Raw genomic sequence first — 27,234 nt, forward strand, 5'->3', positions numbered from 1 at the left:
ATTCCAATTTCTTACTTTTCTTTTCTTCTTCTTCTTCTTTTTTTTTTTTTCCTAGCTTCTCACAATCCATTCCCACCTTGGTCAAGGCTCAGACCTTCTCTCTAGGCAGAACTCTTCTGAAAGACAAGCCCCAGGACCCAGACTTAATGGAATAAAGCTTCTGAGGAAGAATAAAGCAATTACTAAGAACATCACTACTGTCAGAGAGGCACTTGTAAAGATCATCTTTGCCTTACAAGAAATAGGCCAGAGGACACAGATATAGCTAAATCATAAAGGTGCTACTTAATGACAGGCTTTTTTGGGGGGTACTGATCTATGTCAGCCTTCTTATACTGAGTAGTAGAGGTGCAGAGAAACTTACACGATGAATTAATAGCAGGGCTAAAATCAGAACCCAGGGACTCAGACCTAAATTTTCTCTGTTACACTGTGTTGAGATTTTCCCCAATGGCCTGTTAATCTCCAGTCTCTGAAAATTTGAAATAAATTTGGGTCTATACATTAACGCATTGTTTTCGCTGTTTTTGGCTTAGGAGAGCTAGGGACACGACAAGTTCTATATTTACTCTTACTAGGGAAAAATTTTTTAGCTTCTAAAGATGATCAGGGCCATGGCTAGGTCTACCATTGAGGAGGAGTCAGTTTCCCACTGTGTTGCAGCTGTGAGGAAGCCCAGTGAACCCCAAGTGCATTCATATTTACCCCCATTAGAATAGTCTTCATTCCATAGGCACTAATTTTCATGCTTTTCTTCTGTCTCCTTTGAAGGCAACCAGAATACATCACCCCAAAATATGTCTCTTTAACAAAAATCAGCAGTTAAAAAGGCAGATACAAGAAGGGCCCTCTGACCCTTCCTTTTTCCCTCCTCAAAGCAGGAGGAAACTCCCAGACGGAAGGTGTCCTCCCCCCAACCAGAAGGAAAGTAAAATTCTTACCACCAAAGACAGAAGTTGAGATTGAGAGAATTCTATACAAATAGACCTTGTTCGAATGATTATCCTCCTTCTGACTGCCCACATAGTTACTTTTCCACAATGGTCTCTCTCTTTGTTCAAGCTAATATAAAAGCAAGTATTTGCTTTTCTTTGGGGCTCATTCCTCATGAGGGTTCCTGTGCCACATGAAACTTACATTAAAAACTTTTATGTACTTCTCACCTCTTAATCTGTCTTATGTTGGTTACATTCCCAGGCCCAGTAAATATACCTTAAGAAGGTGTGCATGGAGAGAGAGGGAGAGAGAGATTGATTGATGTTAAGGAATTGGCTTATGTGATCGCAGGGTCTCAAACCTTCAGGACAGGCCAGAAGGCCAGAAGAATTGATGTCGCAGTCGTGGTTCTGAAGGCAGACTGCAGGTAGATATCCTTCTGCCCGAGAGGACTTCAGTCCTTTCTGCATGGTTCATGCCTGCTATTGATAACTCCCCAAGTCTCTTCTGTACGCAGTCATCACTTCACTACCCGGTGTCCCCACTCCTCATATGCTACAGCCTTTAGGGGCCCATGGACAGCTAGGTTCCCCGATGTTTTCTGTTCTGGGCAAGCGGAGTGGAAAAGATCTGGCTCTTTGCCAGCCTGACCTGCCCTCACTTTATTACCTGGGTGCCACAGCATCCTGTCTTGCCCACCTTTTCCTGCACTGCTCTTAGAATCTTCGTAAAAATGACACTGATCCCACCCTGGGACCTGATCTTGAGAATTAGTCCCTCAGCTGGGAGCCTTGCTATTCTGCCAAGATACCTCTCACCTGCTATGAGAGCTGTGTGCTGAGACACCATTCTCTTTCCTCAGTACTTCCAATCTGCCCGTGACTTCCAAGATCAGTCTTTCCCCCCAGGCTAATATTTCACTTTCAGTGCATTTATATATCACTCTTATTTAAGAAGTCAAAGCACAGGGGCACCTGGGTGGCTCAGTTGTTAGGCATCTGCCTTCAGCTCGGGTCATGATCCCGGGGTTCTGGGATGAAGCCCCGCATCAGGATCCCTGCTCAGGAGGAAGCTAGCTTCTCCTTCTCCCACTCCCCCTGCTTGAGTTCCCTTTCTCGCTGTATCTCTCTCTGCCAAATAAATAAGTAAAATCTTAAAAAAAAAAAAAAAAGAAGAAGAAGAAGAAGAAGAAGAAAAAGAAGGAGAAGAAATCAAAGCCCAAGGGAAGTAAAACAATCCGCCTGAGGTCAGATCACACGGCCAGTTAAAGAGTCCGGGTTCCAATTTAGGTCTCTCTGATTCCAGGGACCGGTGGTCTCCCGGGTACAGAAATGAAAGGTACAGTAATGAAAAGACACAGTGCCCTCCCCCAAGCAAGTCTGGAGGCGCAGTCTACAATCTGTAAACCTGATCATTCCTGCATTTTGACCATGGACTTGGACTGAGGGCATTAACAGTGAGGCAGGTTTCAGAGGTTCTGGTCTCGAGGAGGCGTTTTTGCATCAGGAGGGTTTCCGCTGTCCCTTGGAAGAGCAGTTCAAAACCCAGCTATGCCTTAGCAATCCCCTGTTGAACATACAGACCCCAGGACCTTATTTCAGTTAGAATCTCCTGGTGCAGATTTACTGCGTCAGACATTTGGGACTTACCGTGTTAGACGCTGAGACCACGGACTCGGAGGAGGAAATCCCCAAGGAGACCGGAGCCAGCAGTGGGGAGGAGTCAGGAAAGTGCTTAGAAACCGAAGTCCTGTGATGAAACCTGAGATTCCGTTGTGAAACACTTGGACGGAGAGGTACAGCTGCCGGCCTGAGAGTCTGCTCTGACCCTGTCCCAGCAGGGCCCACAGTCCCATCACTGGGAACATACGTAAGAGCAAGGAGACGCTGACCGTTTTGTGAGGGAGAGTAGGCTAGCGAGGGCCTGGCTAGCTCAGTTGGAAGAAGAGGCTGGGGAAGCTTCCAGTGTCTCTAGTGGGCCCAGCAAGCCGTCTTACTCCAGACTGCTCGCAGCAGCAGAATTCAGGGTGAGTGTGGGGGGAGTCGGGCTGTCACGGCCTGGCCTGGTCGGGAACTGCTCAGTGTTTTGACTGGGCACCCAGGAAGCCGGCTTTCATTCAGCTGTGTGCCTTCCTCATCTCCAGGGCTAGCGCAGCTCTCTGGGAGAACTGCAACGTCCTTCCGCACCCCCGGGGTGGGGTGGGGTATGGGTGGGTGGCCGATTGCTTGGCCACGCAGATCTATGTTAGAAGCATCCACTTAACAAGAGGTCATTTAGAGACTGATTGTGGCTGCACAGTCAGGGTCCTCCCACTCACGTGAACTTATGGAGAGACTGTTTATTGACTCAAGAAATTTTTCTCTGGGACTTACGGCTTGGGAAGAGGAGTAGGAAATACCTGTGATGAAGGAAGAAAAGCCCCTAAAGGGAATGGACTTTTGTTTCTTGATTAGGAAGTTTAACTTCTATGGGTGACTTTTTGCTTTCTTTTATTCTTTGTTTCCTGCCACTTGGGGCGCTAGCGTCTTAGCAGCTCCTGGCTGTCTTTACTCCAGATGAGTCAAGGTCACCCAGTGGCGTACATAACCTTGATACCCTTCAGCCTGGGAGTCCGGAGTCGGCTTCACAGCAGGGCTTTCGGCTTTTAGCCCAAGAGGCTCCTATATTGCCGAGGGCTCTCTCTGCAGCCACTGGAAGGCTAATCCTGTGTGGGGCAGCTTGTTTCTCGCCCTCTGGCTGCTTTGTGGCTTCAGTTTCACGGACACTCAGCGAGGTGCAGTGTTTAGGCTTCTGCTGCAGAGATGGGAAGAAGCCTGGAGACTTTACTCCGTCGGATTTGGAAGAGTCTCACATCTTCAGAAGTAGCCTCTGAGAATTCTGTTGGGCTTCTGTTCTTTCTTCTTTGTACTGTCTGAGAAATGTTATTATTATTTTTTTAACCTTTCCACTTATCATTTATTCTTTCATTTAATTACTCTAATACTTACTGAGCATCACTACGTGCCTGAGGGTATTCTAGAAACTGAGGAATAGAGTGTCAAGCAAGGTGTAATTCTTGCCCCCGAGGAATAATTAACAATCCAGGCGCATGCTGTTCAATAGAATATACTAGGATGATGGAAATATTCTCTATCAGAATTGCCCAGTATAGTAGCCACTAGTCATGTGTGGCCATTGAACAATTAAAATGTGGTTATTGTGGCCAAGGAATTAAAATTTTATTTGTTTTTAATAAACTGAAATTTCATTAGCTGTAGGTGGCTAGAGGCTACTACATTGCTAGAGCAAAAAGGGAGGGAGGGGGGCACCTGGGTGGCTCAGTGGGTTAAGCCGCTGCCTTCAGCTCAGGTCATGATCTCAGGGTCCTGGGATCGAGCCCCGCATCGGGCTCTTTGCTCAGCGGGAGCCTGCTTCTCTCTCTCTCTCTGCCTGACTCTCCACCGACTTGTGATCTCTCTCTCTGTCAAATAAATAAATAAAATCTTTAAAAAAAAAAAAAGAAAAAAAAGGGAGGGAGATAAAGAAGCAGATTTTTATAACATCATATGCTACATGTTATAATGAGATGGTTGGTTGGACTAGTAAGTAGGCTGGGGTTAGTTGGAAAAGGTTTTGATTGAATCCGATTATTATAAAGGGCGCCAAACACAAAGGGAAGTCCGAGTCCAAGACTGACAGATTCAGCTGGTAAAGAAATAATGAACCCCTGTTAGATTTAGACAGTTTATCATTTACATAGATAGTGAAGGCCAGAGAAGCCACAAGCTCCAGCTGTCTGAGTCCTTGTCTTACACCCTGAAACAATGGCGCTGAGACAAACGGGGCCCCATGACCTCAACACAGTTGCTGGGGAGCCAACTCCAGGCAGCAAAACTGTCACAGAGCCTGCAGCCGTGCCCCAAAGTCGTACACCTCTCTGGAACCAGGGAAGTGATGGGAAAACTGTCTCATGGCAGCCTCCCGTAAGATAGGGAGAGACAATGAAGAGATACAAACTTCTACTTATAAAGTAAATAAGTCATCAGGGTGTGGAGTACAGCATAGGGAATACAGAGCCAATAACAGTGTAAGAACCTTGTATGATGACACATGGTAACTAAACCTTTCACTGATTGTTTGGTAATGTGTATAGTTGTCGAATTTGTACACCTGAAACTAATCTCATATGTCAATTATATTTCAATTTAAAAAAAGGATAAGAGGGACAGGTGAGAAAACACTCTTGTGAAGCCTCCTGTGAAGATTGCCTAACTTGCCATGGCCCCACGATCACAAGGCGTCCCATCCCGATTTAGGTCCTGGGGGTCCAAGTTCTGCCTGTGGTCACGGGGAACCCTCCAGGGTGCTGTGGTGGAACCGTTCCCCTGCAAAGGGTCTTAATGCTAGGCCAGAGGATTTAGACTTCACCCTTCACCCTGCGGCCATCAAAGTTTAAAGCAGGAGAGTGATTCGATTATTTTTGTGTTGAGATGTGTCTGACTAGATTGCAGAGATTAGACTGGGAAGTGAAAAAGACTGTAAACAGGAAGGCAGACTTAAGTAAATGGATGAGAGCTTAGGGGAATGAAGTGGAGAGCACAATCAATAATCATTTTGAATAATCAGTTGATGACCAGGAAATGAAGGTCTCCTTGTGCAGTGAATGTGACCAAGACACATCAGACTGGATCCTGCCCTCAAGAAATGTACAGATTCACAGGAAAGCAAAAACACAGCATAAATGGCTCTAGTGCACGTTTCAGTAACATATTATGTGCTCTGGGTGGCATTGTGGAGAGCCCAGAGGACAGAAAGTCATTCCTATACAGTAGGTGCTTTATCGATGTTGACAATACAGCATTGGATAGGATAAGCTTTAAGGCTTCTTATGACTTATTCTAGAAAATCTGTGACAGACTGGTTTTGAGAGCCAAAAGCCTTATTAACAAAGGTATTAATTCCTATCACAGTATATGGATTAGTTAGGATCTAGTTGAGAATAAGACAACAGAATTAGAATACAGGGAAAGCAGGAAAAAGTCACGAACGTTAAGCGTGGTAAGAGGTAATAAGGAGACAGTTGGAGGGCTTTGGATATTGGGGGCAGGGCTAAATTGCCATACACCAGTGGAAAAATATTTTACGGGTCCTTACCTCCCACTTCCCACCACCATATTTTGGTATTTCCATTTCACCTTGTTCTTCTACCCGAGAGAGGTCAGTTGGCCCTCCGAGCTGCAGGAAAGAATGACACAAAAACAAAGGCCAGGAAAGTATTTTTTTGAGGTACAAAAACCCTAATAGGAGGATGTGAATTCCCAAAGTCACAAATAGGTGCGTTTTGTTTGGTATCCACCCTGGGGGTTCTGTTGTGTGTCTGTGTTATTTTGTGTTGTCTTGTTTCGAGGAGAATACATCTGAATGCCTTTAGACTGGGCAGATCTTTATTTCACTACCGTCTTATATTGCATTCTTTCTGACCTTTCCCTGCGAACTTATATTACCCACCCCTCCAGGTATCTGAATTTGGACTCCCGGCATATATTGCAAAATGGGTTTGGAAGAATGCATAAAAATATAGGAGCATGGTGTTCCGGCCAAGTCTTTTAGCACCGTACAAGTCACTGGGACTTACTTGGACTGCAAGGAAAAGCAGAGTGCTCTGAATTCTGTGCGTGTATCTCTGCCACCTGGAGGAACAAGGACTGAAAAGAGAAATTACGCTGAAGCTAGGAGAATAGGAAAACATTGCATTTTGTGCACATGTGGGTTTGTGGACTATAAAATTCAACCCTACTATTCCATTACCTATCCTGCTGTACAGTGCATCAGGCTGTATTTGTCATTAAAAGCTTCAGAGTCAGGGAAAGGAAAAGAAAAAACTAAAGATAAGAACGTAGGGAAAAAGAAACAAGGGTGGGAGAGGCCAGGAAAAAAAAAAAAATGCATGTTCACATTCTTACTGTCATTTACAGAAAATAAATAAGATTTTTTTTTCTAAAGATTTTATTTATTTATTTGACAGGCAGAGATCACAAGTAGTCAGAGGGCCAGGCAGAGAGAGAGGAGGAAACAGGCTCCCTGGCCACTGAGCCACCCCAGGAGCCCCATAAATAAGATTTAAGTGAAGGATCAGATGACATGGGTTAAAATTCTTTTTGCACCATTAACACAGACAAACTTGGCTAAGTCACGTGAGTTCAATCTCCTGACTTATAATGACCATGAAAGGACCTTGAAAAGTGGAAAGGCTTAATTATGGGAATTAATATTACCCAGTGGCTAGCTTTTAGTAAGTGCTCAATACATTTTTTCTGTTAGAGAAAAAAAAACAGGACCAAAGAGAGGATAGAATTCCAGTAGTCATTTAAAAGAACCAAGCCCTTTCCTTGTCAGAGGATTGTTGTGTATGATTGCCTTTTCAATTTTCCTGGAGCTGACGCTGCATTTTAAAATTATTTGTTAAAGATAATGCTCATGGGACAGGACAACTTATATCACCAGCTGTATAAATCCCATCGGTTAGTAGCTTCATTGTCTAGACAGACTTGACAGCGAGTCCTCTCTTGTGAATTGACTCAGAAGACGGTAATTCTCCATTTCTGATCTCATGAGGCATGTCTCCAGTCCTTCAGTCCTCTTCTTCCACTTTCAATTCATCTTCAAAAATCAGCCTATTGGACCATCGGATTTTTTTTTTTAAGATTTTATTTATTTATTTGACAGAGATCACAAGTAGGCAGAGAGGCAGGCAGAGAGAGAGGGGGAAGCAGGCTCCCCGCTGAGCAGAGAGCCCCATGCGGGGCTGGATCCCAGGACTCCGGGACCATGACCTGAGCTGAAGAAAGAGGCTTCAACCTACTGAGCCACCCAGGCACCCCTTTCAGATATGTTTATAAAAGGCAAACGCTTACCAAAATAAAAAAAAAAAAGTGGAATAATAAATAAAGGGGGAAAATTCTTTTTTTTTAAAGATTTTTTTAAATTTTATTTTTATTTTTTAAATTAAATTTAATTTTTTTTCAGTGTTCCAAATTCATTGTTTATGCACCTGCCAGAACAGGGAGGGTGGCAGGCATGAGCAGGGGGAGTGACAGGCAGAGGAAGAAGCAGACTCCCTGCTGAGCAGGGAGCCTGATGTCCCAGGTGTCCCAAAGTGAGAAAAATTCTAGAAAACACAATTCCTTGTTACAATATTCTTCTTATACTGCCTCTACTTTATGCCTTTCTCACTCTGTCCACACTTTTCAATGCTTACAAATAATAGCCAAGTGTCGTTACGTAGCGGAGTTGCGTTGTGTAAGGATTCATTTTTCGGAATGCAGATTTCCCTCTCATTTTCCTTTATACCAGGATGGTTTGTTTACTCCCTTAACTCATTTCTTGAGGTGTAAAGGGAGTTTGGGGTAGGTAATTCAGGAAGGAGGGGCAGACATAATCAGCCTACTACCCTCCTCCCCTTGCAATAGAGTGCTCACTGACCATCAAGAACCCCCTCGGGGGCACCTGAGTGGCTCAGTGGGTTAAAGCCCCTGCCTTCAGCTCAGGTCATGATCCCAGGGTTCTGGGATCGAGCCCCATGGTGGGCTCTCTGCTCAGCGGGGAGCCTGCTTCCTCCTCTCTCTCTCTCTGCCTACTTGTGATTTCTGTCAAATAAATAAATAAATAAATAAAATAATTAAAAAAAAAAAAAAAGAGCCCCTTCTGTCTTGTACCCAAAACTGAAAATGAACATGACCCCCTTTTGCACATGGCCCTCATGGGATGAAAAACTTGTAAGGAAATCACTAATGAGACCACTCAATCACTATCTGTCATGATGTGTACCATAACCACACGACACTTGAAGTTCAAAAACAGTTCCTTTTTTTCTCAGTTAAGAATCCTAGTGGAGGGGCAACTGGGTGGCTCAGTGGGTTAAAGCCTCTGCCTTCAGCTCAGGTCATGATTCCAGGCTCCTGGGATTGAGCCCTGCATTGGGCTCTCTGCTCAGCAGGGAGCCTGCTTCCCCCTCTCTCTCTGCCTGCCTCTCTGCCTGCCTCTCTGCCTACTTGTGATCTCTGTCTGTCAAATAAATAAATAAAATCTTAAAAAAAAAAAAAAAAAGAACCCTAGTGGAAACCTCTAATTACATTTCACGAAACCTCAGGGGTCCTCAGAACCCCAGGTGTATCGGTACTGAGTCGTCTTCATTCATGTGTGTATGCATGCACACACGTGCATGTGTTGTGTATGTGTGTATTTTAGTTCTGGACTCTTCTTGTTTCTTGACTATAAGGGAGTGATGACATGTAGGCTTCATAAGTCTGAGATCTGTTAGATTCACAGCCAACTGCTGGGAAGGCAGTCTGTCAAACTTTGCCTTGGATCCCTATCAAATCCTTGCAAAGGTACACCCATCCCAAGATACAAGGTATGAAAGACACCGACATTATTTAACCCATATTGCAAGGGGCAAAGACTATGGCGTTACTGATCATCTGGTCCTTTCCTTGTCTTCGATGGGGAAACCTGAGACAGCGTTCACAAGCACACACGGATGGCCTGACAAGTGGTGTCTCTCTCTCGCTTATTTGTTTCATGGTTTTGTTTTTGTCTAATCCATATCATTCTCTTGAAAGAACTGTTTCTTGTAGGAAATGTCACTCTCATCTAATCTCCAGCATACTCTTTGGTGGAAATAGCAAATATGTACACATAGAGTAAGAGTGACCACCATGGATATTTCTGACAAATCGGAATGACTGGTGATCTCTGAGTCCCCATTCTAAATAGGCAAGGGGAAAATATCCCTGGCACATCTTGAATCAGGAATTCAACCCTGATCCAACCTGCCGTGGCCTCAGGTTGAGGTCACATGGTGTCAGCATAGCTACTGAATCTCCATCACTGGGCTTTAGGGGGCTTTTCTATCATTACAACGTCTATCAAGATTTTGTCCCAAAATTATGACACATGCTATGTCAAAGTTTCATACAAGAAATTTCTTACAGAGCTAAATACTGGAAAGACCTCTCTTTTTCCTTTCCCTCGAGGACCTGGTAACTTTTTCTATGATAATAATTAGAACAATGGAACTGACCAAATTACCTTTTCTCCTTTGGCTATCACTAATTCGGTGCCAAACTTACAGCACATGAAAAGCTTTATTTTTCATGCTCTAGGTTTTCTTTGACCAATGCCTGATTTTGGTTCATATTTTCCCAGTTCTATTTTATTTTTATTTTACTCTGCATCTGTTATCTATAAATAGTTTTTTTTTTTTGTGAGTATGAGGTATGGAAGAAAGGAGGAAAGGGAGGAGAGAGAAGAAAGGAAAGGAGAAAAGATTTAAGGAAGGAGGAAATAGCCCAAATTTTGCTCATTAATGGAGCAGAGCACAAAATAGCTGGCCCAATGTCTATTACAGTCTCTACCACTGCTGACATTTTGACATTTATCAGTCCATCAGAAAGGCGTAAAAGCAGAGACAAGATCATGGAGTTTTGGGGCACTGGGTGGTTCAGTCATTAAGCGTCTGCCTTCAGCTTGGCTCATAATCCCACGGTCCTGGGATCGAGCCCTTGCATCAGGCTCCCTGCTTGGCTGGAAGCCTGCTTCTCCCTCTCCCACTCCCCCTGATTGTGTTCTCACCCTCACTGTTTCTCTTTGTCAAATAAATAAACGAAATCTTCCCCCCCCCCCAAAAACATCATAGAGTTCTATTTTCCCTTAAAAGGAATAAATAATGGGAATACAGAAAAAAAGAGCTGGAATTTGGTCTTATAACGACAGGGAGGGATTAGAGACAAACAACACCATAGTATATTTCTTGTCCCTGTAACTCGACCCCAGGTAGGTGTGGGGCTTAAAAAGCAACACTGATCCTTCCTGTAAGGGCTTTTCCATGCATTACCTCCTCAGATCCTAAAATACACCCCGTGAAGTAGGTCAAATGGGTATTATCTCAACTGAAGAATTAAAGTTCAACTTACCCCAAACCATGAAATGAAGGTTTTCTATAGTGTTAACAACGGAGAAGACAGGAGGCTGCGGTATCAGCCTTAGCTTGAATTTCCAGTTCTACTGCTAATTATTCATGAGGCTTTGAGCATGTCACTCAACCTGTTTCCTCATATGTAAAATGAGAATAATGAGTTTTCTTGCACGTCGTCTTCTTCGTTTCCTTCCTCTGAACATTCTGTATATTTTGCCTGAGGTCTCTAGAAGCAGAGCTTGGCCAGACCTAACGCAAGCCTTGTCCCAGTCTTTCTCCTGGGATTTCGGTCTCCAACTTCAAGTCTCCTCTTACCCTCCAGGGCAGGGAATACCACTCTGTCCCTTTGCGATTTGCCAATGTTCCAGCTGACAGCCACCCCAGCAAGTGCCCTTGCAGATGAGCCGGTGCACATCCGAGTGACTGGCCTGCCCCCGTTGCAGCTGGTGACCCTAACAGCATCTCTGAAGGATGAGAAGGGGAACGTGTTCCGGTCCAAGGCCTTCTACAGGACAAACGAGGTTGGTGAGCTGGACCTAATGAAGGCTCCTGCATTTGGAGGCGACTACGTGGGGGTCCACCCGATGGGTCTCTTCTGGTCTCTGAAGTGTCAGAAGGCTTTCAGGAGGCTGCTTAAGCAAGATGTGATGAACAGCCCCTTCTGGGTCACTCTGAACCTCTACGACACAGTCGGTCTCCAGGATTTCAGCACAGAAGAGCCCATAGCCAGCCAGGTGGTCCAGCGCTGGTTTTCGGCCCCTGGGGTACAGCGGGTGCAGGTCCGAGAAGGTCGGGTGCGGGGAGCCCTTTTTCTGCCTCCAGGTAAGACTAATTTTTGGTGATACAGGAAATGTTGTTGATGAATACAAGAACAAAAGCAATCACATTCTTGGAGAACGAGTATTTCCCACAGTAGTTTACAACCAACATGCCATTGTGTGTGTGTGTGTGTGTGTGTGTGTGTGTGTGAGAAAGTGGAATTTATGTTCTCACCTTGTACTCCCCCTCTTAGCCACTCGAACCTCTTTCCACTCTTTCTGATCCCATTCTCTTTTCTTTTTGTTGCTTTCAGGGGAAGGTCCTTTCCCAGGAGTCATTGATTTGTTTGGGGGCCGAGGGGGTCTGGTTGAATTTCGGGCCAGTCTTCTGGCTGCGCACGGCTTTGCTGTGTTGGCCTTAGCGTATTTTGCCTACGAAGATCTGCCCAAGTTACTGCAGGAGATCGACCTGGAATATTTTGAGGAAGCCGCTAACTTGCTACTAGCTCATCCCAAGGTAATTAAGAATACTTTTCATTCTAGCTTGTAACATTATAGTCCTCCCCCCCTCCCCAAATCAGAAATGTCTGTTTTGCCTATTTTACCAATCTGTTTTGATTTGGGCATAGCACTGTTTGCCCTTAAAATGGGGATGATGATGTTGACCTTGTGGGATTGCTGGGTTGCTGATCAGCTTACTGGCACAGAGGACAGTAAATGGTGGGTGTGTTATGGTTATCCTCAATGGAAAAAAAAAAAAAAAAAAAAAAAGCCAAGACTCCTTATGTGACTTATGCATCAGTAACTCTTCCATTTTTATCAGCTGCTGATCTCAAATGATGAATTCTCTGGCTTGACGTGGTTTCAGACTTCAGTGATTGTCTCTACATGGGCAGTGCTGAAGTTAAGCCCCCCTCAAAAGTCCTGAGACTCAGAGTGCGCAGAAGTTCAGTTTCAGAGCTGGGCCACAGAAGGAGAGCAGAATTATCAGCAGAATGGCTGTGGCCACACCATCTGATTAGCTGAATTAGCTCATCAGTTAGTATCAGATCTAGGGGCAGAACTGAGCCCCAAGTAAGTGTGCAAAGCCCAAAGCCAGGAAAGGAATCTAGAAAGGAAGGATCATTTTAGAACTCTGTCAAGTATTGTTGTACCGTGCAAATTGTGGTCCACAGTCCAGAGGCCTTGGTAAGACCAGAGAGCTGTTTGAATGCAGACTCTCAGGACACAGCCTGGTCAGCATCTGCATTTTAACAAGATCCCCAGGTGACTTGGATACACGTTCAGGTATGAGAAGGACTGAACTAGTATGTCTCATAATCCAGCTTTTTTCCTAGAAATTAAATATCAGATGAATTATAATCTAGACCTCTTGAAGAGGTCTCGAAGCACTGATGTTTGTGTTGGTAACTAAAAACAGAATAATAGGAATAAATATCATGTGGTCAGGTGCCTGGGTTGACATTCTGTTAAGTTGAAACATAATAATTCTGGTTTTTCAGTTTGAAAATGTTTGAGTATCAGCTATGTTTTATGGTTCAGCCTGTCATGGTAAAACGATCATACCAGGTAACAGTTACTAAACAGCTCTCTGTTTGACTCTATGCTAAATACTCAAAAATCACTCTTACTTAAGGGGCACCTGGGTGGCTCAGTTGGTTAACTGTCTGCCTTCGGGTCAGGTCATGATCCCAGGGTCCTGGAATTGAGACCCACATCGGGCTCCCTGCTCAGAGGGCAACCCGCTTCTCCCTTTCCCACTCCCGCTGCTGTGTTCCCTCCCTCGCTCTGTCTCTCTCTGTCAAATAAATAAGATCTTTCTTTTTTTTTTTTTTAAAGCACTCTTATTGATCACTCACAATTACTTCGTGATGTGAGTCCTGTTGACAGCCTCGTTTTTCAGATAAGAAGGCACCCTCAGATTAAGTCGTGTGTCAAAACTAGACAGCCCTTATGGCAGTGCCTTTGCTCCAAACTCTTTGGTTATCCTGACTCCATGACTCATACCGCTCTCTCCCTGGAGAGCCTTGACTCTTTAGGAGACAGGTGGTCGTGTCTCCTATTAAAGTATTATCAGTATCTTCACCTTCAGTGAAACTGCCGTCATCACCACCAAACATACATGTGATTTTTCTTTTTTTTTCCCCAAATATTTTATTTATTTATTTGACAGACAGAGATCACAAGTAGGCAGAGAGGCAGGTAGAGAGAGGAGGAAGCAGGTTCCCCGCTGAGCAGAGAGCCCGATGCAGGGCTCCATCCCAGGACCCTGAGATCATGACCTGAGCCGAAGGCAGAGGCTTAACCCACTGAGCCACCCAGGGGCCACGTGTGATTTTTCCAAGCATATTTGGCTCTCTTTAAAGGATTGTCTAGCAGGAATTAAATCCCAGATAAAAAGTTTTCAAGTTAAAAAAAAATTTTTTTTTTCCTTTCAATTGTCACTAATTGTGACTTTAGCTGAGGAGGAAGGGCAATTGGCAACATTCAGATTCAGTATCATCCGAAGAGATTCAGTTCCCACCTTGGCCCCTTGATACTGTTGTAACCTTAAGCAAGACTTGTAGACTTCCTGATCTCTGGGCTCTTATTGGAAAGGCAAGCTGAGACCATTTGTGTGTAAAGCACTTAGCTGAGGACCCAGCACCCAGTAAACTCTTGATGAATCCACCCTGTCATCCGTGCCCATCTGTTTTTCCCTCTCTCCCTCCCCTACATCCTCAACCAGTCCCAAAGGGCTTCAGGGGCTGTTCCCCAATCGTTCTCCCTACGTCACAGCTTCTTCACCCTCCCTGCCACCCACTGTTGTGGTTTGCTCCCTCCTCCCTGCTCCCCTGTGCTACCGCCATCGTGATGAGGGTCTCCTCCCTCCCTCCCCAGTCTGTTCCTCTTAGGAGTGGTTCCCAAATGTAGAAACGCACTGGATTTCCTGGAAGGGATATGCTCTAGGATGAGATTCTTGGGCCCACTCAGACCTATTGAAGTAGAAACTTGAAAATGGGATCTCAGAAAGCTGTAATTAAAGCAAAAAAAAAAAAAACAAAACTTTTTTTTTTTTTTTTTTTTTTTTTTAGATCAACCGATGACAGGGCCTGGGCATACAACTCTAAACAAAGTAAATGTATCAGGTTGCCACGTGTTTGCCTCTGTCTGTCCAAAATGCTCTTCCTTTCCCTGCTCATCTCCCAAACCCTCTGCTCCCTCAGCCTTTCACAGAATTAAGGACCCCATCCTATGACTTACTACTTTTCCTATTAGATGGGGCACCAGGATTCAACTCTTTATAGAATCCAAGTCTTGCATTTTTACCCTTCCAGCACTTTCATGATTAGCTCTTGGATTAATGGAGGCGCAAAACCTCTGTAGCTGTAAATTGCTATTTAAATATGAACAACACCTACATAATACTCGAAAGGACCCAGGAACCTCTTTAACTAGCTGGGGAGAAGAATTGGATTCCTAAGGTTACCTGCTTCTACAGGTGATGTTGAATGTTGCTCGTGAATTTAAACTCTTTTTGCTTTTCTGGAACATTCCCTCTGATGAAGAGTTTTTATTTCTATTGTTTCACTAAATCCGTACAACAACAATCCCGTAGGGTAGAGAATATTATCCCTACCCCTGTAAGACAATAAGGCTTCCAGAAGGCAAGGGGGCAATGCTTTCAGTCACAGAAGCTGGTGAACCCCAGCGCTAGGACTACCATCCCGTATATTGGATGTCTGACTGTTTCCATGACACTAGCTTACTGGCCAGCAGGGCAGCTCCTTCAAGTATGGCCTGTGATGGGTTCGCTTCATTTTGTGCCTCAGGTCCAAACGCCAGGAATTGGAGTGATCTCCGTGAGCAAAGGTGCAGAGATCGGGCTGGCCATGGCCTGCTTCCTGAAGCAGGTGGTAGCCACCATCTGCATCAATGGGACCACTGCCATCTGTGAATTTCCACTCTTGTACAAAGATCTGGTGATAGCACCCATCCCCATGTTTATGGAGCGCTTGCAGTTTGACATCTCCGGGGCTGTACGCCTCCTCCACTACAGGGGGGACCCCCGGGATAAGGTGAATCAGCGGAGCGTGCTTCCGGTTGAAAAGGCCCAGGGTTCGATCCTCTTCATTGTTGGAGAGAACGACGAATGCATGAAGAGCAGGGAGTACGCTGAGCAGGCTCTGCACCGGCTGCAGAACCATGGCAGAAACAATGGAAGGATGCTGGTGTACCCGGGGGCGGGCCATCTCATCGAGCCACCCTACTCACCCCTGTGTTACGCTTCCCCAAACATGAAACTTTCTTCGCCCCTGCTCTGGGGAGGGGAGCCCACTGCCCATGCCGCAGCTCAGGAGCACTCCTGGGGAGAGATCCTGAAATTCTTCAGGCAACACCTTATTCAAGCCAGAAGCAAACTCTGAGCCAGGGCTCAGGGTGACGATGAAGTGGGGAGACAAAAAAACAAGACTAAGGCAGGGATAGGATGGGAAGAGGAGGTTCTCCTGACTTCTCTAGGTTCACAGTTCTCCTGAATCAGTTGTTACGAAGTAGGGCAAAAATCAAGGGCTAATGGCACAAGATCAGTATCTGACAAATTTGTATGGAATTTGAACTTTTTGTAAACTGAATCTTAGTTTCTATGCACCAGGGTACATTGCTGTTTCAAAACTGTGATGCCCTAGCAAATTGAATCATCTTTTGTTTCCTAGGTAGGGATACCTTGGACCCAGGGATTGCCTATCTAGATTAATTCCCTGGAACTTCCAAGTTACTTGTGGAAAAACAAGTCACTTCTGTTTAAAATTGAGTTTCTGACATTTGATATGAAAAGTTCTAATGTCAACATCACACGTAATGGTCGTTATTGATTTCCAATAGATACTCTATTTTTTTTTCTCAGAATAGTGAAGTTTCTTTTTATCCATAAAATATATTCCTTTTTCTAATTTTAATCAGGAGTGGGATTGAATTTAATCATGTGATTTTATAGCATTTATTGAAATTAGTTATTGAAGTTAGTTAATGTATTTAAAGCAATTAGAATAGCCCAGGTTTGTAGCAATTAGTGTATCAGAATTAATTATTTTCATAATGCTTTCTTCCTTCATTCTGTTAATGTGGTGAATTATATTCATTAATGGACTCACGTTTCTTTTTTGTCTGATTTTACTAGATGATTTTTCTCATATTGTCTAATATGGATTTTAAAATTTCTTTTGGAGCCAACCTGGTCATTCCTTTTTTCTCAGAATTTCACCCATATTTTCTAGAACACATATTTCACTTACAATTTTGCACATATCCCCTATTATTTGCATTCTTTCTCTTTTTTTCCTCTCAACCTGACTTACCAAATATTTTTCTATTTTGTGGATCTTTTCCAAGAACAATTTTTGGTTTGTTTCTTGGTTAAGTCTTTTTTTCCTGATTCCTTGATTTCTGTTGTTTTAAAATAAATTCATTCCATTTCCAATTATTTTGTGTTTATTTTTCTGGCAGTGTTCTCATTTTGTTAATTTCTAGATAGTTCCTGATTTACTACCCCCCTACCTTTAAACCCAAGAATAACTTTACCAGAGTACAAGGTATCAGCTAAGGGGAAGGGGTAAGGAAATTTGCAGTTGAGGATTAGACTATTACCACCTGAACCCACGGATCAAACTTAACATCTCTTAAAATGGTCATTTTTAAATAATCTGCTTCATGACGAGATGTACGGTGGAGTGCCTAGCACTACTTAGATTACTTCAAACAACGCTACTAAACTTGAACCTAATCAAACCTTTAGATCAAACTTCTTATTGATACAGTGCCTAGAGACCAGTTAAACCATCTTAACGAAGAGACAAACAAATTCAGGTTGTGGGTCATTGTATAATCTGGTCTCACCATAAGTTAATTAGCAATTGACTTGGTTTTTTTCAGAAGCTGGTTTCATGAAAAAGTTGTGGATTTTTCCTTTGCGCAGTCCCACCCCCTTTTTTTTCTTTTGGCATTGGAGTGAACTATGGAACTATCAAGCATTAAAAAAAGACTTAAGAGACATATCAACCAAATGCTATTTGTGGGTTTGGTTTGAGCAAAATAACTGTAAAAAAAAAATTTTGGGGGATAATTAAAAAAATCTGAATATGGACTGAATATTAAAAGATACTATGAAATTGCTATTATCTTGTTAGCTGTCAAAATGGTATTGTGGTTATGTAAAAAGTCACTTTTAGATAAAGATGTAGTAAAGATACCAACATATTTAAAGGTGAAGGGTTGTGATATCTGGGAATTGTTCAAAAATACTATAGAAATATGGCAAAATGTGAATAATTATTACTTCTAGATTGTGGCTATAATGAAGTTTGTTACAATATTTTTTATGAGTGGTTGTAATTTTTCATATAAAAAGGTAAAAAATAAAAGATACAATCAATATATTTACCTTTCTTACCCCAAAGGCAAGAATTTTGGCAGGTATTGAATCTTTTTCTCCATGACAGCTCCATTAATTTCAGATTACTGATTCGTTTCGCAATAAATACATATTTAATATACACCAACATGTCCTTCCTACTTATAGTTCCTTACAGCCTGTCTTTTAAATTCTTGGCTTTATCTTTCATTTGGTCATTTCCTAAAGGACAAACTCAATTAATTATTTTAAAAGATTGCTATTCACCTGAATCTTAACAAATTTAAAAACGTCTCTATTTTGTTTGCTTTGCAATAATGAATTTTATACTTGAAGAATTTGATGTTAATAGACTTTGACTTTTTTATTTTGGCATCCACTGTTGTCAGTGAGTCTTCTTACTTCATGGGATTTTTTTCTCCTTTGGTTCAGATTTTCCCAATTCTATTTTTTTTAAAATTCTGTATCTGAAAATTTTTTACAATTTTCTCGTTCCTAGTGTTCTGAAATTTCTTCAAGATATAAGTAGGGGTGGGTGGGTTTATCATTACTATGTTAATTCATTTTACTTGGTACTGTATAGTCCATTCCAAATTCAAGACATGGTTGTCTTATTTACTTATTTTTTTCAAGATTTCATTTATTTATTTGAGAGAGAGAGAAATCGATCATGAGTGGGAGGAAGGGCAGAGTGAGAAGCAGCAGGCTCCCCCCTGAGTAGGGAACCCTATGTAGGGCTCTATACCAGGACCCTGAGATCATTACTTGAGCCGAAGGCAGTGGCTTAAAAAACTGAGCCACCCAGGCGACCTGACTTCAGCTTTAGATATTTGCTTCTATTACTCTTATGATCATTTTAATCTTATGTTTTTTCTACTCTCTCCTTCTGGAACTCCAATTAGGAGAATTTTGGAGTTTCTGGATATAACTTCCATGAGTATTAAATTTTTCTCATATATATATATTTTTTGTCCCTCTGCCTGCTGTCCCGAGCTCCCTGTATTCTTGGAGAACGTTACAGTTGAATTGTTCACCTCACTAATTTGTGCTTCAGCCGTGTCCAAATTGCTATCTAGCTCATCTCTTGGGTGTTATTTTGATGATCATTATTTTTAATTTTCCCAGTCTGCAATTGGGTTTGATTCCTTAAAGCCTGTTCTCATTTTTCCCCTCAGCTTTACTGAGTCATAATTGACAAATAACAGTGAATAAATTTTAAGGTGTACAACTTGATGATGTGATATACATATATATTATGAAATGATTACACAGGTAGGTTAGTTAACATATCCATCCATCACCTTACATACTTACCAAATTGTGTGTGTGTGTGTGTGTGTGTGTGTGGTGAGAGCATCTATTCTCACAGGAAATTTCAGGTATACAATACAGTGTTAGTAACTGTGGTCACCATGCTGTACATTATCCTGTTTTCATTTTACAGATAGATCAGTAGATCATCCTTTCTTATTCCCGGTTTTACCTGTGGCCTTCATGAACACACCCACAGTCTGTACAGGATACTGTCATTATATTTATTTATTTATTTTTTGTCATTATATTTAAAAAGCAGTATAAATCATTGGGATTAAGAAAACCCACTCATCCCAGCACTACATGGATATTACTTTCTAGGGATCTGATTTCAGCAAAATGAAGCCTATCTCCTTCATGGTCTTCTATCAAGGCTTTCCTAGCATCTCAGCTTCCATTTCCATTATTTAGTTTCCCCCTGTTATTTGGTTAGAAAAATCTGACTAAAATTGGTTTAAACAATGGGCTAATTATTGTTTCTTCTACAAAGAAACCCAAAGGAAGGATGGCTTTGGTTTATTGACCAGTTCAGCAGCGTCATGATGAACCAAATTCCTTCTATCTTTCTGCTCTGCCATCCTTACCACGTTAACTTATTCTCTTAGGCTAGCCCCCCTATTGTTCTAAGATGTTGATCAACTGCCCCAGTATCTCATGAAGAAGATCTCCCTTAGATTTCCCCATGTGTCAGTGATCAAAACTGGGTCACATGTTCCTGCCTAAAGCAACCACAAGCGAGGGGAGGGAGACCACCATGACAGCTTAGATGGTCAAGACTTAACCTTATTTGCCCAACATCACTGAAGAACATGCCCACTTGGCAGATGGTGAACAAAAATGAAATTCATTATTGGCAAGGTCTACTGACTCTCCAATCAGCACAGTTTGTCCCAGGTGTGTTTCCTATTCCCTCTACTATGTTTGCAAGAAATGGAAATTGTGAGTTGGGGGAGGTGCTTTTCTGGTTTCTGAAGCATTCTGATGTTTTCTTGAACGTGTGGACCAAGATTGCTCTTGATCTGACTCGTCCAGGTATTTTGATTCTCTAAGCTACACTGTCCTTTCTTGTGTCTTTTGGCGTACTGCAGATGTCCCTCTGGTTCAAACAAATATGTAAGACACTACATACCTTCTGATTTATGTGTAATTAGGAGTCCCAATATTTTCACTCTATAGTATTCTCTTTCTAGGATGTTTAGGCAGTCTACCTCAAAGGCAAAGATTTATGTGCCTTTGAATATGTGTAATTTGTAATACAGGACATGATACAGGACATGGCAGTGCCTCAGTCTCTGGATTTCTTTATCACTGAGGCTTGCCACTCTACCGTTTCGTTATTATACAATGACCAAACATTTTTATCTCATTTTTTAAAAAAAGGTTTTATTTATCTATTTGACAGACAGAGATCACAAGTAGGCAGAGAGGCAAGCAGAGAGAGAGGAGGAAGCAGGCTCCCTGCTGAGCAGAGAGCTCGATTCGGGGCTCAATCCCAGAACCCTGGGATCATGACCTGAACAGAGGGCAGAGGCTTAAACCCACTGAGCCACCCAGGTGCCCCCATCTTATCTTTTTTTAATGTGCTCTTTGTGGATTACAGTTGCTTTTTGCAGAAAGTTACATTGGTTTCAAAACTCTGCGGCAAGTATTCTCAGTAGCCTAAAGTTCTTCCTTTCTTTTCTAATAGTACCCAAGCGTGTCCTTGTGCGTCAGTGATTCTAGACTTATTCCAGCCCTCACAGGTGAGTGCTAAGTGGTGTAGACCAATCACAGTGTTTTTTTTCCTTCATCCAGTGAGTAGTGTAGACACAGACTTGTGACATAATTTTTGCCAATAGGATGTCAGAGACATCTGAAGAGAATGAAGATTGCCTGAAAGAGACATTCTGGAAATTTCCCCCACTGTGTGTAGACACACAAAATGTTTAGAGAGCATATACAATGCCTCTCAGCCCCTTGCTTCTTATTAGTGATTGAGTATTTAGTAGTGATATTTTGTATGTCCCTATTGCCAGATTGTGCCATGGGCTATTAGTGTTCTCTTTACTACTTGAAATAGAGTCATTAGCATCTTTGAATCTAATCAGAATAAAGAACCAATTCCAGAAACCCCAAAACCCATGCAGAAAACTCATCCTTAAAATTCTGTTTCTTTAGAATGTTCTCACGAGCAAAATCTGTATTAGGGTTCTTTAGAGAAAGAGAACCAACATAATGTATATAAAGACACTTATTACAAGGAATTGGCTCATGCAATTATGGAGGCTGAGACGTCCCAGGATCTGTAATCAACAAATCAAACAAACAAGAGAGCTGATGGTATAATTCTAACCTGAGTCTAAAAGGCCTGAGCACCATGAGAGCCCACAATAGTGTAAGTTCTAGTCTGAAAGCTAACAGGCTTGAGATCCAAAAAGACCTGATGTTTCAGTATGAATCTGAAAGCAGGAAAAGAACAATGTCTTAGCTCACAGAGTCAAGGGAGAGGAGTTCCCTCTCACCTCAGGGAAGATCAGCCTTTTTGTTCCTTTCAGCTTTTAGTTGATTTGATGAGGGCCACCCATCCTAGGGAGGGCAATCGTCTTTACTCAGTCTACTGATTAGAAGGTTCATGTCATCCAAAAGATTTCCCTCATAGACATATCCAGAATAATGTTTGACCAAATGTCTGGGCACCCTGTAGTTCAGTCAAGTTGGTACATAAAATTAACTATCACCGCATAGGTAGTCCCTAAATTATTTCCATTTTGTAGATAAGTATGCTAAGCTTTGGAGAGGTTAACTTACCCAAGGTCACAGAAGTAGAGATGCCTTTACCATACAGAAGAATTCACAGTCTTCCTTCAAATTATTATTGACAACTAGTTTTGACACTTGACAACAGAAGCTACACAAGTTTCTATTGCTAGGGATTAAATAATTCAATCCTTTCTTACCTTCCTTATCTGTTATAGCTTACTTTTCTTATCTTTCTTATCTGTTATAGCTTCCACTATAATTGAGGTCAGATGTGGTAAGGGTCCTCATAATTCTTCAGTTTGATTAGCTCAACACATAATAGTAAAAGACAGACTTTCTCCTGGTCCACAGACACAGGGCCTAGAACACCGGACTGAGATTACTACACATACATAAGAAAGAGCAGACCAAGCAGAGGTGTGTTCTGGCCTCGGGAAGAAAGGTTCAGTGAATGCTGTCCAGCATTGCCCTGAATGAAAAAAACTGGGACAAAGAGGAAAACCCATTAACAGAAAAAAAATCTAGTTCAGTCGATTATAAAAAACCATTCTGGCCATCAGAGTAGAGCTATGTGCAAAGTAAGTACATCTCTTTTTTTAAAGAGACTGTCTTTAAGAAAAAGAGCTTCACATTCACCTCATTCTTTGCTCTGCACATAGGTTTACTGGGTTTCATGGGAAGCCCCTAGACTGTGACCTTTTATAGATGCTGATACACATAGGATACCGAAATGCACAAGCCGGACTGAGGACAGAGGCACCAGTCTTGAGCAGTACAAAGGCTGCTTTCCCAGGCAGAGTCATTTTTTTTTTAAAGATTTTATTTATTTATTTGACAGACAGAGATCACAAGTAGGCCGAGAGGCAGGCAGAGAGAGAGAGAGGAAGGGAAGCAGGCTCCCTGCTGAGCAGAGAGCCCTGGGCTCGATCCCAGGACCCTGAGACCATGACCTGAGTGGAAGGCAGAGGCTTAACCCACTGAGCCACTCAGGCGCCCAGAGTCATTTCTAATTTTAGAATTGTGTGTGCGGTTAACGGCTCCACAGGGGCAACGGCCTGGAGAATAGAGTATCAATATGTCAGTTGATTCCGGGATATCCATGAATGTATCCATGACTGATCCAGCCATCTGGATCAAGAACTAGATGTGAGCAAGGGGCTTGGTGCTCACTACGAGGCTGCCGTGGCGGTTCTGGGGATGGCAGGGAATGGCAGACTGGTTCTGGTACACATCTTGAATTCGGCAGGACAGGTTGCAGAATTACTGCAACCCTACTCCTTAGAACAAACTGGGGAAATCCGGTATTGCACGTCCCAGATACACAGCGCCCTTGAGAGAGTAGTTGCATAAAACACAGAAATGAAGCCAATATTTTGAAACAAAAAGGCTACTCCTGCCTCTTGTGCTCTCTAAATCACCTTATTTTACCTACTCCCTCTGTTTGAGAGTGTGGTTTCATGGCCGTTTGCATTCTCTGATTCAGAGGAGCAACATACAGCCCTTCTATCATGGCTTGATAGGGAGCTCTTTAGAATTTGCCAGGAGACGCACCCACACCCACACGTTTTCCTCACCCTTATCATTCCCTTATCTAAATAGACTTAGTGTTTAACTACCTACAGGCTCCATTCAAATTCTCTTTACTTCCAAATGAGTCATTGTCTCCTTTAGCCAAATTAGGAGGATGTTTGGAATCTGTCTATTTGACAAACTTGAGTTATTTGCTCTATAAAGCTGTTCAGGTCAACAGGCTTCCTTAGCCTTTCTTTTGCTCTTCCCCTCCTCCCTCTCACAGGGGGTCAGACTTCACAGGCTCCTCTGGGCTGTCCTTAAAAAGAGGAAATGCTTACTACAGGATTAATTCTGAGGCTATCGTGACCACTCATCCTAGTTAGCCGGAGGGCTTTGTCTTTGTAGAAGGCCCAGTGTGGAGGAGTCCCTAGCTCTAAGAAATGAAACTCAAGTGGCAGGCTTGAAAGATCAACTTGAGGTCTGTGAAGTGACTTGGGGGCTAATTAGAGGCAATACTAAGGTTGCCATGGCATAATGGAAAGAATCCGATTAGCTCACTGGTCCCAGTGATGTGAGCCCAGGGATGTCCCTTATTTCCAAGTGTCACAGTGTGGTGTCCTCCGGAGCTTGACTCAGTTATGTACCAATACTCCCAAGCCCAAGACTAGGAAACTAGAGTCTGTGGCTAGAGCTCTTGTAACACTTGAAAAGGCCTTCTAGATGGAAACTAAAATGGAAAGAAGAAGGGTAACACTCACTCATAAGTCAACTTGACTTACGTTCTTGGAAATACCGTCTGGGAGTCACACATTTAAAAGGCCTCTCACTGTGATGAGAAATGGATAATATAAAATCAATAAAGTCTGCCGGCATTTTTCAGAATGTCTTACCATGAACAAGAAAATAAAATCAAGACTTCATTGTTGTTACTTAAAAAAAAAAAATCCTAAAATCTCTTTAGAAAATGAATCACTCAGAAATTGGGCAACATTATGCTGAGGTAGCTTATACAAAGTGGAGAGCTCTGAGCCTGCTGATTATTCCTTCTTGTAACAGAATGCATCTTTCTCATGCTGCGCTTTTCTGACCGACACTATCCCCTGAGTCATCTAAGCAAGCAGATCAGGTTGAAAAATCTTTGAAAAGACGCAACCTTGGTTCAAAGGCGCCTTCCTGTAGTGAGGTCAGGAAGACTGGGATTGTAATACCAGCGCTGACAGGTACAGCACTGCCTTGGGGTCGTCCCAGCTTCCCTGGACTGTCTCAGGAACAACCAGATTTCCTCGGTGAAAGCAGGGGGGCACGGCATCTGGGATGAATAGACTTTCAGCACTCTTTTCTTTCCTTGCCTGCTTACCCAACGTCATCAGTCAGACAGCATTCAGAAGATGCACGTGAACGTTTGAGTGTGGAAATGCAAACCACTTTAGGCCAGAATGAGATGAGAGATCAGGCAAAGTTTTATTTAGCAGAGGTAAGCTTTTTTCCTAAAAATGACTAACTTTTTATTGACCACTTAAATATGGGCAGGCTGAAAACCAAGGTAGCTTGTTAGGCATCCAGTTGTGTTTCCAAGTACTCTAATAATTTCAAGAATTTTTAAATTTTGCCTACACACTCCCACAGACCCCCTCCTCACACTTACTCACCCACTCACTCACTCACGTACTCCCCCGTGGAAGGACCTACCAGTCATGCCTCTAGAACGGCTTATTTGAGCAGACACGGAACTAAAAGGTATAAACATTCCTTGAGTTCACTTGATCGTGACTCTTCTAATACTTTTGCCCAGTGGATGAAGCTTAAAACAAACAACATGAGCCAGAATGCATTTTGTGATAATTTTTTTTCTTCTCTTTAGAAAAAAAAATATGTACAAAAAAAAGCTAAGAAGAGCCAACATGGAAGGTGTCAAGAAAACATTCTGAGAGGTACAGACAAGGGAGCTCCTTCTCTCAAAGGAGTTACACACTAGTTATTACCATGCTAGAAAAATGAGATGCAGTTAAAATTCTAAAACAATTAAAAGCCACAAAGTCAAGCTGTTGCTCTGGGGCTCTAGGTTGTAGATGCTCTGATACCCTTTCTGTAAAATAATACTGTGCAAAGTGTAAAATATTCATTTTCATATAAAGTCCATACAATATGAGATATAAAACTGTTGAGTTGACAGGGGAGACTGGTACAGGTTGCTTTTTGGAAGGAAGTCTGCAGTGTCACCTGCCAGCCCAAGGACACGATTCCAGAAAGACCTTGAGTCTCTGAGCTAGGAGAAACCATTATTGAAGAGAGAACCATGTAGCCCCAACACCCCTCAAATCCAGGAGTCTCTGCCACTTGTTTATGTAAGTAAGTGACTTCATTAATAGATTACTTTAACTTAGAATACAAAACAGATTAAGAGACAAGGACAAAAAGTTCTTTTTGAAAGAAATATTTCTTTCTGAGCAATTGATTTTGAGATTTACCATTAACCAACATCGTCCTCCCTGCAACTCAAAAGTTAACTTTCATTAAAATTCAAAAGTTCTGGAGGAGGCAGCTAGTACAGTAATAAAGGGTTAAAGTGGACTGTTATATTCATTTTATTTCTGTGCCTATAAAACTGAGAAAAGAAGGTTCGTGTACAAATTTCACAAAACAACATCAATCATTGAATCAATGTGGTTCTTCAATGCACACTGGAACAAGGAGAAAATTTTGTTGGTTTAAAATTCTGGCATAAATATATTAAAGCTGACCAAAAAACCAAACCAAAACAAAACAAAAAAAAACGAGGGCAAGCTACATCACTTCCTCATACAAAAAAATGTACAAAACATTAGCCTCTAACTAGATAAACATAATACTTGTCTTCACAGTTTGACATCGAGTAACTGTGTGTCTTGAAGTATTGAATTGGAGGGTGATTAAAAAAAAACAGCTTGTGACACCTCAGCTGTCTCAGGTGACTTCGGTCATGGAGGCAGAGTGATTCTGCAAAGACAAGCAGATGCAGACTCAGCGTGGGCTGACTGACTCATGTGCACACTCACTCTTCCTAGGCTGTGCCCTTGCGCTCTTGTCTCCCGGCTTTGCACAGGCTGTTCCCTCTCCCTGAAATGCTCTTCCAGGGCCCCTTAAATTGTCACCTCCTCTATTACATATTCCCTGATACATTTTTTTAAAAGTTTTTTTTTAATTAATTAATTTATTTTTTAAAATTTAAGTAATCTCTACACCCCATGTGGGACTGGAACTCATGACCCTGAGAACAAGAGTCGAACAGACTAAGCCAGTCTGGTGCCCCTAAATCTTCCCTGATTTTTCAACCAAAATAGAATAATTTGTTCAACTAAACTTTGTCTCTATAGAACTCTCTTATATTATATTTATTTGGTTATATTCTAATAAGAACATCTAAGGATCTCAAAGTAACTTTCCCTGTATCCCACATATTTAATGTGTTCTAATTTTTGAAAAATTTCTTTATGATTTATTCTTTGAGTCATGAGCTATATAGAAATGAGTTTAATATTTTCAAATGTGTAGGGTTTTTGTTTTTAGGTGTAGATATCTTTGAATTTTTTTTCTAGAGAATGTAATCTGTGTGATACAGACACTGTACAATTTCTTGAGACTTCTCTGTGGTT

At 42.3% G+C, this 27,234-nt stretch overlaps 2 protein-coding genes and 1 long non-coding RNA gene across 7 annotated transcripts in view; 1 reads left to right on the forward strand and 2 right to left on the reverse strand.

Annotated features, from left to right (window-relative positions):
• Positions 1–37: 37 nt before the first annotated feature.
• On the reverse strand, positions 38–11,223 carry LOC116569932. The gene is made up of 3 exons (XR_004277251.1): positions 10,890–11,223; positions 2,586–3,847; positions 38–116 (listed from the first exon to the last, which is right to left on the reverse strand). It is a non-coding gene; the product is annotated as an uncharacterized LOC116569932 (long non-coding RNA).
• On the forward strand, positions 2,829–16,469 carry LOC116569927 (acyl-coenzyme A amino acid N-acyltransferase 2-like). 4 transcript variants are annotated; one of them, XM_032306434.1, is made up of 5 exons: positions 2,829–2,962; positions 6,432–6,680; positions 11,214–11,713; positions 11,964–12,166; positions 15,462–16,469. In XM_032306434.1, coding segments are annotated over exons 2-5 (1,299 nt in total). In that variant the 5' UTR covers positions 2,829–2,962; positions 6,432–6,678; the 3' UTR covers positions 16,056–16,469. The 4 variants fall into 4 exon arrangements, with proteins under 4 accessions (XP_032162325.1, XP_032162327.1, XP_032162328.1 ...); XM_032306436.1 differs by lacking the exon at positions 6,432–6,680 and having other exon boundaries at positions 2,884–2,962; XM_032306437.1 differs by lacking the exon at positions 6,432–6,680 and having other exon boundaries at positions 2,885–2,962; positions 11,335–11,713.
• Positions 16,470–25,099: 8,630 nt separating this feature from the next.
• Positions 25,100–27,234, reverse strand: part of PLPPR1 (phospholipid phosphatase related 1) — a 261,380-nt gene continuing 259,245 nt past the window's right edge. For both annotated transcript variants that reach the window (XM_032306443.1, XM_032306441.1), the window contains one exon: positions 25,100–26,578. In XM_032306443.1, the coding sequence (XP_032162334.1) occupies positions 26,546–26,578 (33 nt within the window). In that variant the 3' untranslated portion in view covers positions 25,100–26,545. The remainder of the gene's footprint in view (positions 26,579–27,234) is intronic.

Source organism: Mustela erminea, chromosome 12 (assembly GCF_009829155.1).
Source record: "Mustela erminea isolate mMusErm1 chromosome 12, mMusErm1.Pri, whole genome shotgun sequence".
NCBI classification, from domain to species: Eukaryota; Metazoa; Chordata; class Mammalia; order Carnivora; family Mustelidae; genus Mustela; species Mustela erminea.